The 18,195-nt window shown below is 39.0% G+C and overlaps 1 protein-coding gene across 1 annotated transcript in view; it reads left to right on the top strand.

Annotated features, from left to right (window-relative positions):
- Positions 1-18,195, top strand: part of axl (AXL receptor tyrosine kinase) — a 44,947-nt gene that overhangs the window by 7,750 nt on the left and 19,002 nt on the right. Inside the window, exons 5-8 of the mRNA XM_075472823.1 lie at positions 5,421-5,501; positions 5,590-5,705; positions 9,407-9,602; positions 16,922-17,061. Of these exons, the coding sequence (XP_075328938.1) occupies positions 5,421-5,501; positions 5,590-5,705; positions 9,407-9,602; positions 16,922-17,061 (533 nt within the window). The remainder of the gene's footprint in view (positions 1-5,420; positions 5,502-5,589; positions 5,706-9,406; positions 9,603-16,921; positions 17,062-18,195) is intronic.

The following is an 18,195-nucleotide window of genomic DNA, read 5'->3' as shown; positions in this document are numbered from 1 at the left end:
ATTCTTGTTTTGTATAAACATACATTTATATATATATTAGGGCTGGGCGAGTTAACTCGTTAATTATTTAACGGCGATAAATATTTTATCGCGGATTAGCGCAGGTTTTATTATTTATTTTATTATTGTAAAAGTCTGTTGCTCACAGGCTTTTATTTTGTAAAAGTCTGTTGCTCACATGCTTTTATTATTGTAAAAGTCTGTTGCTCACATGCTTTTATTATTGTAAAAGTCTGTTGCTCACAGGCTTTTATTATTGTAAAGGTCTGTTGCTCACAGGCTTTTATTTTGTAAAAGTCTGTTGCTCACAGGCTTTTATTATTGTAAAAGTCTGTTGCTCACAGGCTTTTATTATTGTAAAGGTCTGTTGCTCACAGGCTTTTATTTTGTAAAAGTCTGTTGCTCACAGGCTTTTATTATTGTAAAAGTCTGCTGCTCACAGGCTTTTATTATTGTAAAAGTCTGCTGCTCACAGGCTTTTATTATTGTAAAAGTCTGCTGCTCACAGGCTTTTATTCTGTAAAAGTCTGCTGCTGTGGAACAGGAAAAGAAAGTGATCGGCGGATCCACCAAACATGGAGAAGGGTACAGAACTTTTACTCGGCCATTTTCATTTTAAAGTTCTTCCAGACGGCGGAGTCGACAGAACCAAAGTCATCTGTAAACACAGCCAAGTTGAATTGTCTTCTCAGCGTAGTAGTTCCTGTCTAAAATATCACTTAAAGGCAAAACACACAACTGATAGCAGCAAGTCATTCAAGGAAACAGACAGTGGAGCGAGGCTTCTACATAAAAACTACAGAAAGATGCTGATGTTAAAAGTGTGTTTGCACAACAAATGTTATGGCACTTTCATTCATATGGCAGCACATTTAAAATAAAGCTAAATGCTAAAAGCTATACGCTACTTTTGGATTCATTTTTGGATTTTGAGTACAAATGTGATTAATCAGGGAAATCATGTGATTAATTAGATTAAAGATTTGAATCGTTGCCCAGCCCTAATGTATATAAATATAGATATATATTTGAACGCTTAACAATCAATATCAATCAGACTCTCAAATGGTCAGGGTGACACTTAAGCCATAACACATGCTTTCTTTGAGCATTAAACACCAAAACCAAGTTTTAGAACTGGTTTAGGTGGGTTCACTCCCACTAATCTTTGATAAGACGGAGTATAGTCAGTGAAAAATGTACTTTACTAAATGATAGAGCAGGATGTTAAAGGGTTTAGGGAGGAAAAACATTTTGTTTGTCTCGTTAAACTCAGCACACATTTTAGGATAGAGCATCAAAGATATGATACTGTATGACTTTTAACTGCTGCAGATGAAGCGAACAACCTGAAAACATCTGTATAAATGTGTCAGTAGTTTGAATGAAGGTTTAGTTTACTTTTTATAGTAATAGAAACGAGTCAATAATCAGCTCATTACTAATTAAATGACGTATCTCTGACTGTCTTGTTCTATTAATGATGGAAACACTTCATGCAGATGGCAGAGTTTGAGGCTGTGTCTCTGCTGAAGACAGATACTTGATAATGTTAAGCTGGAACTCGTAACTAAGCATCCAGTGGTGGCAGATGAGATGGCCCCTGTTCAACCTGGGTAGTACACTGGAAAAAATGCTCCTACAAAAATAAGTAAAAAAACAACAAATACAAGACATTTTCGCTTGAAATAAGCAAAAAAATCTGCCAATGGAACTAGTGAAAATCGGCTTGTCCAGATTTCTTGAAATAAGATGTGATATTTAGGACTTTTGAGTTAAAAGTGATCTTGAAATAAGCTTAAAAACCTCTTCAAATGTAAAAACAAAAGCTTGTTTCATATGATATGTGACTCAAAACAAGATGTTTTCAAGACTTTTTTATTTAACAAGATATTCCAGATGTATTGTCTTCAAACAAGTCCCTATATCTGGCTGAAATAGTACTTGTTAGGCAGTTGTGTCTGATATTAAGTGTAATGAGATATTTGGACTAGAAATGAGACAAATATACTTGGAAAGATTTAGATTTTTTCCAGTAAACTTCCCTTTCCTCGGCTGGGTATTAGCAACACGATGCTATTAACTAGGACACCTGGGCTAGAAACCCACTGGAGTAATGCTCTCTTGGATGGAAATTGACTAGTTTGGCAACTAGCATTCAGAGGCCCGACAGCCTGCTAAATTATTCACAGATGTGGTAACTAGCATAACAAAGACAGCGAGATCAGCGAATGATTTGGCTCATCTTCTTCTTTTTATGCTTAGAGGCAGATTCGGTGCTACGCTACACTGGAAAAAAATGCCCCTCCAAAAATAAGTTAAAAAAAACAACAAATACGAGACGTTTTTGCTTGAAATAAGCAATAAAATCTGCCAATGGAACTAGTGAAAATCGGCTTGTTAAGATTTCTTGAAATAAGATGTGATATTTAGGACTTTTGAGTTAAAAAGTTATCTTGAAATTAGCTTAAAAACCTCTTCAAATGAAAAATAAGCTTGTTTCATATGATATGTGACTCAAAACAATTTGTTTTCAAGACTTTTTCACTTAACAAGATATTCCAGATGTATTGTATTAAAACAAGTCCCTATATCTGGCTGAAATAGTACTTGTTAGGCAGTTGTGTCTTATATTAAGTGTAAAGAGATATTTTGACTAGAAATGAGACAAATATACTTGGTAAGACTTTGATTTTTTCCATTAAAGGAAGTGAGGGGAACATGCTCTGTTGTTCCCAGCTGACTTAAACACTTTTAATCAATACTGTGAAGATCATGAGCTTCCTGTTAAAGACCAAATACGATATTTTCAGCTGGCTGGGGAAGTTTATTTGCGGTTCTCTGATGGGGAAGGAAGGAGACGGATGAGCGTGTGGCGCAATCTCAAGACGGCCTGATGAGTAGTTAATTTGCCAACACAGCCAGTGGTCATTCTTCACTCTTCCCTCCCTCTTTTTTCCCTCTCTCACCCAGCGAGGATCGTACCCCCTGTTCTTTTTCCGGCCTCGGCACAATGGAGGCATGGTGCCGTCGGCGCAGGACAACACACTGCGCGATTCTGTCTCAGTTTGTGGCCGGTTGACAGTGTTGGGGTGTTAGATAACGGTGGTAAAAACTCAAATGTCACATGTTTCAGAGCGAGCGTGTGAGCCTGTGTTGTGGAATGCTTGGACTGTGTGAGCACGCTGTGAGTCACTTTGTGAGAGGACTCGTTTTCTGCTGAAAGTCAGTGTGTCATGGCGTTGTCCCCTTTAGAGGCGCCCCGAGCTTTTGAAGGCTGAAGTTCAGTCTTTCACATCTAGACCTCAGCATGACCACCCTCTTTGTTCGCATGACTATGCTTCAACTTTTGTTGCGTTACAAACACGCTGCAGACATACAAAACAAACCGAACAATAGAATTCTATACTTGACAGGTTTAAGAGTCTTGCGTTTAAATCAAATCAAAATGAAATAAAATAAAATAAAATTTATTTGTAAACGGCCGGCAAACCCACCGTCATGACCAGCTGTAGAGAACAGACGGACACCTCATCAGACCGAGGCCATTTGGTGCAGAAAGCCTGCTGATAAAATAAAATAAGATAAAATAAAAAAACGAGATAAAATAAAATGAAATAAAGAACAAGATAAAATAAAAAATAAAATAATTAAAAATAAATTAAATTAAATTAAATATAAATTAAAATAGAATAAAATAAAATAAAGTCAAATTTATTTGTAACACATTTCATGTACAAACAGTTCAAAGTGCTTTACATAAAATAAAAGCATTGCAGCAGGGAGTGGAAGAAGCATTAAAAATACATAAAAGAATATAAAGAGAAACAAATAAAATAATTTAAATGAATTTAAAAACAGGCAACAGTCTAGATAAGTTAAAAGATAATTCATGCATAGACACATGAGAACAGAAATGTCTTTAACCTGGATTTATAAATGTCTCCATTTGGTGAAAGTTTAATCTCCACTGGCAGTTTGTTCCACTTGTTGGCAGCATAACAGCTAAATGCTGCTTCTCCATGTTTAGTCTGGACTCTGGACTGGACCAGCTGACCTGAGTCCTTGGATCTAAGAGCTCTGCTGGCTTTATATTCTCTGAACAGATCACAGATTGTAAACCATCAGCAGGCTTTTAAAATCTATTCTGTGACTGACTGGAAGCCAGAGTAAAGATTTTAAAGCTGCTGTGATGATGTTTCCATATCATTAAATCAGTGCTTCCCATACACTGATTAGATTTAACGTTTAGATTAATTAGAATGGAGACAGCATTGCTCGAGTCAAACCACTAAGAGAAGCAATGTGCCTGTTATTTGCCCCATTCTAACAAAGCCTGAAGGGTTTTCACATGTTTGCACCACATTATAAGCTTAAAAAGTTTCACATGTTGGGCTCTAATCAGGCTCATGCAGTACAAAAATGATATGCAACATATGCTTGTTTTTTTTTGTTTGTCAGACTCTCTCAGGACGTTTTCAGGAAGAAACATTTCACTTTCATTTCACATTCACATTTCATTTGTTCATTAATCGTCGTTATAAGATATTATTTGTGTCTTGGTCTACCTGAGTCAGTGCCTGAAACTGGAAATACCAGAATTATCAGGCTTTTTGATGAACACTAACCAAAAGTGGTTGATTTTCTGTGGGTTCTCTGAAGCTAGAAAATGCCCACAGACACACACGTGTGACTTTTTTTCCTGCTTTTGAACAACGAGTGTTTGCATTGTACTGAGCTGCAAAATGACAACATGTCAGATGGGTGTTAGAAATGTTATGGAGCAGAATATGACCCCTAAAGCTACACTGGAAAAAATGCCCCTCCAAAAATAAGTAAAAAAACATGAAATACAAGACGTTTTAGCTTGAAATAAGCAAAAAAATCTGCCAATGGAACTAGTGAAAATCAGCTTGTCAAGATTTCTTGAAATAAAATGTGATATTTAGGACTTTTGAGATAAAAGTGATCTTGAAATTAGCTTAAAAACCTCTTCAAATGTCAAAAAAAGCTTGTTTCATATGATATGTGACTCAAAACAATTTGTTTTCACGACTTTTTCGTTTAACAAGATATTCCAGATGTATTGTATTAAAACAAGTCCCTATATCTGGCTGAAATAGTACTTGTTAGGCAGTTGTGTCTTATATCAAGTGTAATGAGATATTCAATGAGAAAAATATACTTGGTAAGATTTAGATTTTTTCCAGTGTATTTGTTTTAAGTCAGCTAATTCTCTCTGAAAAATGTGCTTTCACATTACCAAGCACATGCCAACTTATCACCACGGTGTTAACAGAGAGATCGAGTTTACTTTATGGAAACTATTACCCTCACACATCCAAATTATGTCCACCCCAGCATGCTGAGCAAAGGATTTTTGGCTTGAAAAGACCTGAAATGCTTAATTTTCTGTCCAGGTCTTAACACAACCAGCACCTTCTCCTGTGAGGCCCATAACCGCAAGGGTGTGGCCACCTCCGGATCCGGCACCATCACCGGTGGGTGATAAACTTTCATCTTCTTCACCTATTAGAGCTCTTTGCTGTTGCTACACATTTTTCTGCTGTTATTCGTGTCTTTCTGTAGTTCTTCCGTCCAGGCCTCAGAATGTGAGAGCTGTGGAGATCACTCAGACAACACTGCTGTTATCGTGGCAGCCCGGTTTTGGAGGCGACTACCCGATAATCCGCTGCTCAGTTCAGGTGAGACAACACTGAATACCAAAAGCAGCTGATAAACACCGCACTGGAAAAAAATGCCCCTCCAAAAATAAGTAAAAAAAACAACAAATACAAGATGTTTTTGCTTGAAATAAGCAAAAAATCTGCCAATGGAACTAGTGAAAATCGGCTTGTCCAGATTTCTTGAAATAAGATGTGATATTTAGGACTTTTGAGTTAAAAGTGATCTTGAAATTAGCTTAAAAACCTCTTCAAATGTCAAAAAAAGCTTGTTTCATATGAAATCCGACTCAAAACAATTTGTTTTCAAGACTTTTTCAGTTAACAAGATATTCCAGATGTATTGTCTTCAAACAAGTCCCTACATCTGGCTGAAATAGCACTTGTTAGGCAGTTGTTGACTAGAAATGAGACAAATATACTTGGTAAGACTTTGATTTTTTTCCAGTGCGTGGCCTGGAAAAATCACAGCGAGTGTTTGCCCTACATGTTAAAGCAAACACATCATCACGCCTCTGTTTGCAGAACTGATTCTGAACACCACAGCCTGCACCTTCTTCGAAGCCAATATTCAGGAAAAGAGTTTCTTTTCTTTGCCTAACTCATCCTCTTCCCCTCCCTGCTTTATTCGCGCACCAGTGGATCAGGTTTCACTCTGGGAAAGTGGCCTCCTGGACTAATCTTATGGAGCACCACTCCCTCCCCTTGTGTCTCTGCCACTATCCTACTTTGTGGCTGTTACAGCTCATAACTGAGAGGAGGAACGTTTTCTCCAGGAGAAGGGAGCAGTGCAGCACCACCCCTAGACGTCTGGTTCTAATAAAGCTGCCCCTCTTGCCTCTTGCTACTCCTGCGCCCCCCCCCCCTTCTGCTCGCCACAGGGGAACAAGACAAGGGGCCTGCTTCAGCAGAATGGGGCAAAAATCTGAATTTAACGGTTCATTGTGCAGTGAAGAGAAGCCTCCGATGTAGAGGGGAGAAAGACTTCACTGTGCTCCATGAAGGCATGAAAGAGAGATGAAAAGAAGGAGAGAACAAATGAAAGGATCTGTGAAAGAGAAAAACAGGAAAAGGCAGCAGCAACAGGTATTGTGGGTCTGAACCATGCAAGAGGAATGCAGACTGAAGTGTGACTCTGGGCTGAGACGTACGAGTCAATTAAAGGCACTTGCTGGGTGGATGGTGATTCATCGAGTTTCAACTGTTTTGCATTCGCTGCGTCTCACTCACACAACTTCCCATTTATCGGACTCACACCGTCTAACTCACGCCATGAGGAAAACACAGCGTAACCTCTGAATATTATCAAATCAGAGTGCATAACGCTCCAGATCTGCTGGTGTGGGTGCTGAGTTTCCAGCTCTGTGAAGCGTAGCCTGAGGCCTGCAGGAGCTGTTTGATAATGAGCGGTGCAGCCGAACAATGGTCCACACCAGCAACTTTAATGTGGTTTTATTATTGCTTCGGTGAAGAGTTTTTCCTGCCGCGTGTTCCTCTTTAAATATGTTTACCGCAGAGAGTTTGCAGACGCAGCAGGTTTCTGCCTCTGTTCTTTGGTTGATGAGTCCTGCTTTCCGTGCACCTTGCTGAGCATGGGTCATGTGACACCAAAGCTTTTTTTTTGTTAATTTTGCCATCTCTTTTCACGATGTGGTCATGTGAAAAAGAAAGTACAAACTCTTCCAGTTTTAAGGTTTTACACATCAGGAAAGGATAAGAAATCATCTGGTTCTTACTAGTTGTTGAAATCCCGAAAAAACAAACTCAGATGAGCAACATCACATGAAATAAAACACTAACCGAAAACAAAACTTACTGCTTCCATAAAAGTTAAAGGGATAGTTCGCCTCTTTTGACATGAAGCTGTATGACATCCCATATCAGCAACATAATTTATGAACATCTTCTTACCCCCTGCTGCGTCCTGTGAGCAGAGTTCCAGCCTCGTTTTGGTGTTGATGAAGGTAGTCCGGCTAGTTGGCTGGGGCTTAAAAAATAAAGCGTTTTGCTTCTCAGAACAATATGCGTTCAAAAGAGTAATACATTTGCATCACAAAATCGTTGTCCAGGAAAAAGTCAGACCTCACAATCGCTTGGTACTATTTTCTCTCCCTTCGTATCACTGCCTGCTGTGCAGACCGAGCAGCAAACACTGTAACAGGTGCGGCTATCGCTAGGTCGCTGAACGCATTGATATGAAGGGAGAGAAAATAGGGCCAAGCGATTGTGAGGTCTGACTTTTTCTGGATGAACGATTTTGTGATGCAAATGTATTACTCTTTAGAACACATATTGTTTTGAGAAGCAAAGCCCCAGCCAACTAGCCGGACTACTTTCGTCAACACCAAAGCGAGGCTGGAACTCTGCTCACAGGACGCAGCAGGGGGTAAGAAGATGTTCATAAATGATGTTGCTAATATGGGATGTCATACAGCTTCATGTCAAAAGAGGCGAACTGTCCCTTTAAGAGGGTAAGTAGCAGCCAAGTGCTGCTAATCAAATGTACTTTATTAATCAAAGCACTTGCTAGTCTGGAACATTCAAGCACGGTGGTGGAGGGCTGATGATGTGGGCTGGTTCTGCAGCCACAGGACCTGGGCTCCTCGCAGTCACTGAGTCCACCATGAACTCCTCTGGATACCAAAGTGTTCTAGAGTCAGATGTGAGGCTAAAGCTGGGCTGAAACTGGCTCATCAACAGGACAAAGATCCCAAACACAGCAGCAGATCTACAGCAGAATGTGTGAAGAAGAGAAGAATCGAGGTGTTGCAACGGTCCAGCCAGAGTCCAGAGCTCAGCCTGACTGAGATGCTGTGGTGGGACCTTCAGAGAGCTGTGCAGAAACCAGAGCTGCAAACCTCAATGAGCCGAAAGCAACAGAGAGAAGAGTGGGCCAAAGGTCCTTTTGTTAAATAGATAATGATACAGTAATGTGTCATGTGTTGCTGTTCATCTGAGGTATTTACCTCATTTTGAGACCTGGTAAGAGACCAGCTGTAATATATTAGAATTGAAAGAAAGTGGGAGTACTTTCTTTTTTTAAATGGCTGTAAAACCTGACACGCGAGCTATTTTTATTTGTTTTGTTTTATTCAGTCCCACAGTAAACAACAAATGTGTTCAGGACAATCACAGCATTTTTTTAAGTGACTGAAAAGGCCTACAGGCTGAAGCGTAATGCTTATATTTAAGCCTGTCCTGTTGAACAAAATTAAGCTACCCATCAACCTATATTTTTACAAATACTAAAGTAAGAAGAAAAATAATAGTAAAAAGAAAAAAGACAAAAAACAGAATTGCAAAAAATAGAAGAATAATGAAGCAAAATCATAAATAAACACAAATTATAAATACTTGTAGCCCTCAAAAATTGCTTTAGAAACCATCCTTATTGATTATTTATTTATGGAGGCTTATGTTTAAACCACTTTTATATTAAAAGACAAACTTAACAAAGAATTGTAGACACAGGGCTTCTTCTCCTGGTTTTATTTCAGTAGTTTTAAATGCGTTTGATCTGTTTATCTGTTGCTTTATTTATTTCGTGTTCATATTATTTTCATTATAAGTGTTTTTGTTGTTTCTCTTTATTTCTGTTTCCATTTAAATAATCTGCCACCTCTTCCTGTTTGTGCCATAAAGCAATAAAACAGAAAAATTAGCACGTGGACTAAACGTAAAAGGCTGTAACAATTGAATTTTTTGTTATCTCAATGTTCCAGGCCAAGCAAGCAGGGGAGTCCTTCCCAGCAGGCCCAGATAAGATGATCCACAACCAGAATGTGAACATCCCAGCAGCCACCCACCTCATTGGGGACCTGGAGCCCCACAGCCTCTACTCTGTCAGGGTGGCCTGTCACAGCAGCCAGGGCCCTTCAGACTGGTCGCCCTGGATGGAGCTGCGTACCAAAGAAGGAGGTGAGTCTCCGGAGTGCAGAGCTGTTTGTTTTCATCCTGGATGTCTTGTCTGCATGTGTGAGTGTGCAGAAGTGTGTCAGGGTCAGGGCTGCCTTATCTGGCTTCTGGCTGAGCACAAGTCCAAGGATCCTCCCATTTTTACTGCTCCCTGGAACCAGGGCAGAACAGAAGCTACACGAGTTTTAGCTGAGTTGTATTTTATCAAATCAAATCAAATCAAGTTTATTTATATAGCACATTTCATGTACAGAACAATTCAAAGCGCTTTACATAGAATAAAAGCATTGCAGCGGGGAGTGGAAGAAGCATTAAAAATACATAAAAGAATATAAAGAGAAAGAAATAAAATCATTTAAATGAATTTAAAAACAAGCAACACACTGGAAAAAATGCCCCTCCAAAAATAAGTAAGAAAAACAACAAATAACAAATTTTTGCTTGAAATAAGCAAAAAATTCTGCCAATGGAACTAATGAAAATCGGCTTGTGATATTTGGGACTTTTGAGATAAAAGTGATCTTGAAATTAGCTTAAAAACCTCTTCAAATGTCAATTTCATTTAACAAGATATTCCAGATGTATTGTCTTCAAACAAGTCCCTATATCTGGCTGAAATAGTACTTGTTAGGCAGTTGTGTCTTATATTAAGTGTAATGAGATATTTTGACTAGAAAGTAGACAAATATAGTTGGTAAGACTTTGATTTTTTCCAGTGCAGTCCAGATAAATTAAAAGATATCGTGCCGATTTCATGCATAGACACATGAGAAAAGAAATATTTTTAACCTGGTTTTAAAAATGTCTTTTTTTATTGCTTTGCTCTGTGTCATGGGACACACTTAAGTTGAAATTATAGCATGACAGAATGGTTTAATATTCACTGTTACAACTATATATGAGCCTAACAATAATCTGCAGGGCTTTGGAAGGACAAATCTGATATTCACGCCTCCATTTTTTTGTGTTTTGATGGTTTCTTATGCCTTCGTGGCTCCTAAAAGCTGCCTCCAATGGCCTCTGCAGCCCTGCAGTCACAGCTGTACAGATCATTTCACACCTTTATGGAAGAATGTCTTAATGGAAACTGTTACTATCAGGGGGGAAAGTCGGCGGTGGAAGGAAATCCTTTCATTTCTTGGTTTGTTTTGAAGTGAATTTAAGCAGTTGCAGCTCTAAATCTGTGTTTCAGATTTATTCTGAGTGAGTAAAGGCAAACTGCTCCCACATTTTACGATAACAATGAGTCAGAGAATCGTGTTACAGTGACGAGTTAATCATAATAGTCCTTCCTGTGCCCCTTTTACTCATTCTGTGTTGGTGAAGGATACCAGATGCGAGTGACTGTACCTCTGTGAAGCCAGTTTCTAATATAAACTGTTGAGGCAGAGAGGGTAACTGGTATAGGAGGGGCAGAAGAGATGGAGGCTGTGGAAAGGGAGGGTGGACGTTAGATTCTCCTGAAAGGCTTCAGTTAGGATTGCAGCACTCTGTCAGACTGTAATGTTAGGCTGCTGTGTGTTTGACTTTAAACGGAGGTGGGATTTTCCATGCCAGCTCACACTGTCTTTACCCCTGGATAAATAGGATGGAAATAGTGTATACTAAGAGGAGAGAGATGCCACAGGAGGAATGACCGGGGCTTTCCATAATGGAGCCGCTTATGATCTTAGAACAGCCCAACGCAGCGTTTCTCATTTTCTCATGAACAGGAAAATCAAAAGAGAGAAGTAGAACTCATTGAAATACTTGCTGCAGCCGGGATTTAAAAGTTTCAGTTCTTTATCTGGAAAAAAAAAACAAGTTACACCATGTTTGGTTTCGATTCAGGGGAAAATTCACAGATTTAATAATTACCCTTCTAAGGATTCTGCTCCATTCTTTTCCAAATGAATCAGGAATGAATAAAAACTGATCCAGACTGAGGTTAAAACCAATTCAGCCGACACGAGCTGATGTTTTATATATACACTGGAAAAAAATCTAAGTCTTACCAAGTGTATTTGTCTCATTGAGTATCTCATTACACTTAATATAAGACACAAATGCCTAACAAGTACCACTTCAGCCAGATATAGGGACTTGTTTGAAGACAATACATCTTGAATATCTTGTTAAGTGAAAAAGTCTTGAAAACAAATTGTTTTGAGTCATATTTCACATGAAACAAGCTTTTTTTTCATTTGAAGAGGTTTTTAATCTAATTTCAAGATCACTTTTAACTCAAAAGTCCTAAATATCACATCTTATTTCAAGAAATCTTGACAAGCCGATTTTCACTAATTCCATAGGCAGATTTTTTGCTTATTTCAAGCAAAAACGTCTTGTAATTTTTTATTTTTCTTACTTATTTTTGGAGGGGCATTTTTTCCAGTGTAGAAAATGTGAATGGAAACTCAAAAGTTGATAAACTTTCCTGTTTCGGGGAAGACTTACTGAGCAAAACTGCGAATAGAAAAAACTTTGGGAATCCTGTCTGACCTGTAAAAGTTGATATTTCACACCAGCACTTTCCCAGATTGAACATATTATCCCAAATATTCCCAGAAAAAGAAGCAATTTCTAAAGAAGATCCCTCTTAATTATCTTTTGTGGATATCCACCACAGTTTCTTTTGTCTTGGGGTTTGTCCAGTTAGGATAACTGCCGGCACTTCTACTGAATTACAACCGCAGAGCAGCGTAGCTTCTATTGTCATCCTCTGGCAACACAACGTAGCCTTTTTTTTATTTGCTTCAAAGCTCTGAATGGAAACGGGTCTGATTCACAGTTCCCTTTTGCTGCTTTTCAAAAAAATGGCCTCTGATTTGCTTTGCTAGTGATTTGAACCTGGCATGGAGTGTTGAATGGAGTGAGATCAGCACGAGGGGAGGCAGACTGGTCACAGATCATATTTTCCACATCTTTCTCTATGCTTTCAGTGGTGCAGACTGACAAAAAACATCCATAAAGCTCACTTCTTGATTCCTAAACGCCTCTCTGCACTGGAAAAAAATGCCCCTCCAAAAATAAGTAAAAAAAACAACAAATACAAGATGTTTTTGCTTCAAATAAGCAAAAAAATCTGCAAATGGAACTAGTGAAAATCGGCTTGTCAAGATTTCTTGAAATAAGATGTGATATTTAGGACTTTTGAGATAAAAGTGATCTTGAAATTAGCTTAAAAACCTCTTCAAATGAAAAAAAAAGCTTGTTTCATGTGAAATTCGACTCAAAACAATTTGTTTTCAAGACTTTTTCACTTAACAAGATATTCCAGATGTATTGTATTAAAACAAGTTCCTATATCTGGCTGAAATAGTACTTGTTACTCTGGAAAAAATCTAAATCTTACCAAGTATATTTGTCTCATTGAGTATCTCATTACACTTAATATAAGACACAACTGCCTAACAAGTACCATTTCAGCCAGATATAGGGACTTGTTTTAATACAATACATCTGGAATATCTTGTTAATTGAAAAAGTCTTGAAAACATCTTGTTTTGAGTCATATTTCACATGAAACATTTGAAGAGGTTTTTAAGCTAATTTCAAGATCACTTTTATCTCAAAAGTCCCAAATATCACATCTTATTTCAAGAAATCTTGACAATCCGATTTCTACTAGTTCCATTGGCGAATTTTTTTGCTTATTTCACGCAAAAAGTCTTGTATTTGTTGTTTTTCTTACTTATTTTTGGAGGGGCATTTTTTCCAGTGTAGGCAGTTGTGTCTTATATTAAGTTTAATGAGATATTTTGACTAGAAATGTGCTGTCTTTCCCTTCAATAAATGTGAGGATATGTGCTACACTATCTTTTACATATGTTACCCTGAATGGAACATCCCTGTTTTCTGCTGCTCCATCTCCTCCTGAGATTTGAAACCCTACAACCCTACTGGCTTCTGCCAGCTTTTTTTGTTTTCGTATCCATCATCCATTTCCTTTTAGCGAGCCGGGCTATCTTGCACTTACGTTCTTGTGTTGATCTTTTCATACCTCAAATCCTACAAAAATTGCTGAGGAAGTTATTTCCTGCAGCCCCCCAAACAAAAGCTGGACAACTCTGCTGTGAATCCAGGCTTTAAGCTCCATTCCTTCTTCTCTCCTTTCCCTACATATTTTCTGACCTAGGATGACATCTTTCCAGAGCACACAGCAAGGCCCTGTGGGAAAAAAACAGAAAAAAAAGTGGGTTTATGGTGGGAGTGGGGAAGGAATGGCTGGAAAAGTATAGAAATGGGAGAAGGGGCGCTTTGAGAAAACACAGATTTTTGCCATTTTCCCAAAGCCCGCTTTTCTCCCTGGAGGATGTAAGAACATAGAGAGAAAGGAGGGGGAGCTGGCTGGTGGGAGAGGAAGTGAGGAACCCTTTTCACCCTGTAAATCCTAAAGCTAAAGAGGTTATATTTACATGTCCAATCTGTGAATGCATTTCCATTTGCTTCCTGCATAACTGCAGAAACGCATCTTCCCTAAAGACAAAAACAAATGAACCAAATAACGTTTCAGTGAGACTTAAAACACGATTTACAGACGTCTCTACCCTTAAAGAGACGGAAGAATTATTCACGAGACATTCTGATGGAAGTGAGTCATGATGATGAAGTCCTGTTTATTTAGTTACCGGCAAAAAAATGTAACTTCATGTCCAAGAGGAGACAGAATGTCCTGCCACGAAACTGCAATAAAATGGAAACAAGGTGGATGTCCTCAGAGGCTGCGACATTTTTGATGACACTAACATTTGTGATCTTTGTGTTTTAGGACATATGTTCTCTGTGAAGTTTTGTTTTTTTTCACAAAGGACTCCAGATTCCAGGGTTATATAACAAGTCCGCATGTGTTTACCCATGCTGCGGAGCAAAAAAAACCCAGAAATATCAATGTTTAAATGTGTCCATGTGTGGGCATTTTTAACCCTCCTGTTGTCTTGCAGGTCAAAAGTGACCCACCACCATGTTTAGCTGTAGAAAAAACTACCTTAAACTATCTTTTTCCAACTTTATGACTTTTCCTAAAGGGACCCCATCATTAGAAAAAGTCACACTTTATTTTTGTTTATGTTTCCATGTGGGCTGTACACCACTAGGGTACAAAGATTGTCTTTTGGGTCATTTTTGACCCGTGAATTATAAAAACATTTAAACAGCAGAAAAAAGTTCATTGTTTTTTTCCCTTTCAATATAATTAATTCAGAAGTAATTACTTCACATTTATATAATAGCAATAATAAACCTTTATTATGTAAAAGAAAACTGAGAAAACAAGAAAACTGTTGGTCCAACTGACAGTTGGTTTGTGGTAAAACAAAATAAAAAGTGTAATCCTGAAAACTGGATAAAAAATGTATTGAATTGAGTTGAATGGATAAATAACAGGTGGTTTCATCATCCAAAATAGATTTTGGATTTAAAATTAAATGAAGTTGCTTTATTTTGGGGCTCTGGTAGGGCGGGTCATTTTTGAACCATAGGACAAAAGGGGAGTAAACACAATGTTAAGACCGCACAAAGGGTTAAATGAAGCACCCAGCAGGGTGTGAACAGAAGTCTAACATGTTTTTTTAATAGTTTTATTCCACCTCACAGTTTTACATCAACAGTTAAATTCTCTTGAGTATGAAAAACAGAGAGAGGCATTACTACAAAGAGGGCAGCGAGGGAGAAGAAAACTTGGCCTTAAAGAGATGGAACAACGCTGGATATAAAACAGGGAAAGAAAGCTGAGAAGGGAAGGAGAGAAAGAGAAAAGGTGTGTGCAACGAAGAGGCGGAGGAGGGGGCAGAAGGGTCGACGGATAATGATGAAGCATAGGTGGAGTCGGGCTGCTGGAATGAGCTCGACTTGGAGGTTGTTTTTGTTGCTGCTGGCAGGCAGAGCAGGGACCACATGTGGAAACAATCAGCCACTAAACATTTCCTGATAACATCATCCATACTGTAGACTGGCCCATGTTTCTCCAAACTCACTGTGACTGAGCTCATGTGTTAGCGTGTGTGTTAGTGTGGGTCTCCAGCCCGTTTGTGTGACATTTAAAGCCTCCAGACGCAGGGAAGGAAGGACTAACTCAGATGCCAACAAAGAAAATAATCCCCTGTCTCTTCCTTGTGAAAAGGTTGCTTGGGAATTTTATGCTATACAGAGCATCAATCACACACACACGGACAAATTCCTCACACCATCTCTGGCATGTTATCCAGCCTGGTTTTCCCTCCACTGGTTATTTTAGCCTGCAGCCGCTTTCATTCTCTGACAGAGAGGCAGAAAAGAAAAGGCAGGAAAGAAAGGAGGACGAGGACAGAGACGGGGGAAGTGACAGCATTATGGTGGCGGACACTCACTGGAAAAAAATCAAAGTCTTACCAAGTATATTTGTCTCATTTCTAGTCCAAATATCTCATTACACTTGATATAAGACACAACTGCCTAACAAGTACCATTTCAGCCAGATATAGGGACTTGTTTGAAGACAATACATCTGGAATATCTTGTTAAGTGAAAAAGTCAAATTGTTTTGAGTCGGATTTCATATGAAACAAGCTTTTTTTTTCATTTAAAGAGGTTTTTAAGTTAATTTCAAGATCACTTTTATCTCAAAAGTCCTAAATATCACATCTTATTTCAAGAAATCTGGACAAGCCGATTTTCACTAGTTCCATTGGCAGATTTTTTTTGCTTATTTCAAGCAAAAAGTCTTGTATTTGTTGTTTTTCTTACTTATTTTTGGAGGGGCATTTCTTCCAGTGCTGGTCTGAGAGTTTCTCCATCTGACATAGAGAGAACATATACTGGAAAAAATGCCCCTCTAAAAGTGATCTTGAAATAAGCTTAAAAACCTCTTCAAATGTAAAAAAAAAAAAGCTTGTTTCATATGATATGTGACTCAAAACAATTTGTTTTCAAGACTTTTTCACTTAACAAGATATTCCAGATGTATTGTCTTCAAACAAGTCCCTATATCTGGCTGAAATGGTACTTGTTAGGCAGTTGTGTCTCATATTAAGTGTAATGAGATATTTTGACTAGAAATGAGACAAATGTACTTGGTAAGACTTTGATTTTTTCCAGTGAAAGTCCCGGTCTGCCATGCCCTCGGGTGCCTTTTCGTCCCAAAAAGAGCAGAATTCTTCACATTCTCAAACATCCTCTCCCTCCAGATGTTGCAGTTATACACACCCTCGAGGCTCTAAGCTGTCAAAACAACACATGCCTGGCTAACCCTCGCCCGCTGGCCTCTGTCCACCGAGCCCGCATCCCAGCACCGTTGTCCTCCTCCACCCTTATATCACAAATAGGTTTGCAACTGTGTGAAAAGCAAAATGTTTTTTTGATTTCAGTGCCGGAGAACCCGCCTGTCAACGTGACCGCGAAGCCAAACGGGACCGAGGTGCTTGTGACGTGGGAGGAGCCTCCGGGGAAGCTGAACGGAGAACTCCAGGGCTACATGGTGGAGTACAGCTCACCCTCTGCACAAAAGGTAAGTCAGGGACGCGTGTAACACAAAAACAGTCACTTTATACGTCAGCCAAGGCTGAATCTAAGATTATTAGATCCAGATTCTGATTCCGATTCGGACCGACATCAAGAGATAACTTCTGAGTTGGGTTGTGCCCCTCCTCTGGTAAAGTTATCCTGCCAACAAGCAGACAAACAAGTGCCAACAACTGCAGTTTGACTTTGGCAGAGAAACAAAGAAACTGCTCAGTCTCATTTGGCAGAAATAAAAACAAAACTCAGATAGCAGACACATTTGTGGCCTAATCTGGGATAGATTGGTACTTTGGACTCAGTTAAGGCGCTGGGAACTGTTATGTGAGCCAGATGTTGCCCAAAGGTCACGAGCTGGGCCTAACTTGGGTTATGGCATGTGTTAAGTGGGTCGTGTCTGCTTGATGTGCAGCTCAGTTTATTCAGCCAAATATACCCCGAATTAAAGCTGCAGTCGGCAGGTTTTCAAAATTGCGAGTCTAAAGTCGGAAAATTCGAACTGATACAACTTTCAGGTCCCTCCCCCAACCTCTAACAAGCTCCGAATCGCCCCCCAAACCCCTCCCCCTCTGTGGACGAGGTTGTGCACGTGAGTTCACACTAGTGTGAGCGCACACAAGCTGGGGCAGACTCACGCTCAGCAGCGTGTGCACAAGCTGTGATTGACAGGTAGGATTCCTCCACCCTAACTTGATTGGTTAAAAACAGCCGGGAGCGCTCGGTTTTTGCAAGCATGATTACAGGCTTCAGAGGGAGCTACAGATTTCGGGATTTTTCCTGAACAGCCTATTTAATATTCTACTTCCAGAATCCCATGACAGTTCAAGCTAATATGACTAAAAAAAGTTGCCAACCGCAGCTTTAATGTCAAGTTCAAATGTGCCACAAACACTGGAAAAAAATCTAAATCTTACCACACTGGAAAAAATGCCCCTCCAAAAATAAGTAAAAAAACAACAAATAAAAGACGTTTTTGCTTGGCAATGGAACCAGTGAAAATCGGCTTGTCAAGATTTCTTGAAATAAGATGTGATATTTGGGACATTTGAGTTAAAAGTGATCTTGAAATTAGCTTAAAAACCTCTTCAAATGTCAAAAAAAAAAGCTTGTTTCATGTGAAATA

Source organism: Odontesthes bonariensis, chromosome 9 (assembly GCF_027942865.1).
Source record: "Odontesthes bonariensis isolate fOdoBon6 chromosome 9, fOdoBon6.hap1, whole genome shotgun sequence".
Taxonomy (NCBI): domain Eukaryota; kingdom Metazoa; phylum Chordata; class Actinopteri; order Atheriniformes; family Atherinopsidae; genus Odontesthes; species Odontesthes bonariensis.
The sequence above is the reverse complement of the archived record's forward strand: the minus strand, read 5'-3'. Positions and strand labels throughout refer to the sequence as shown.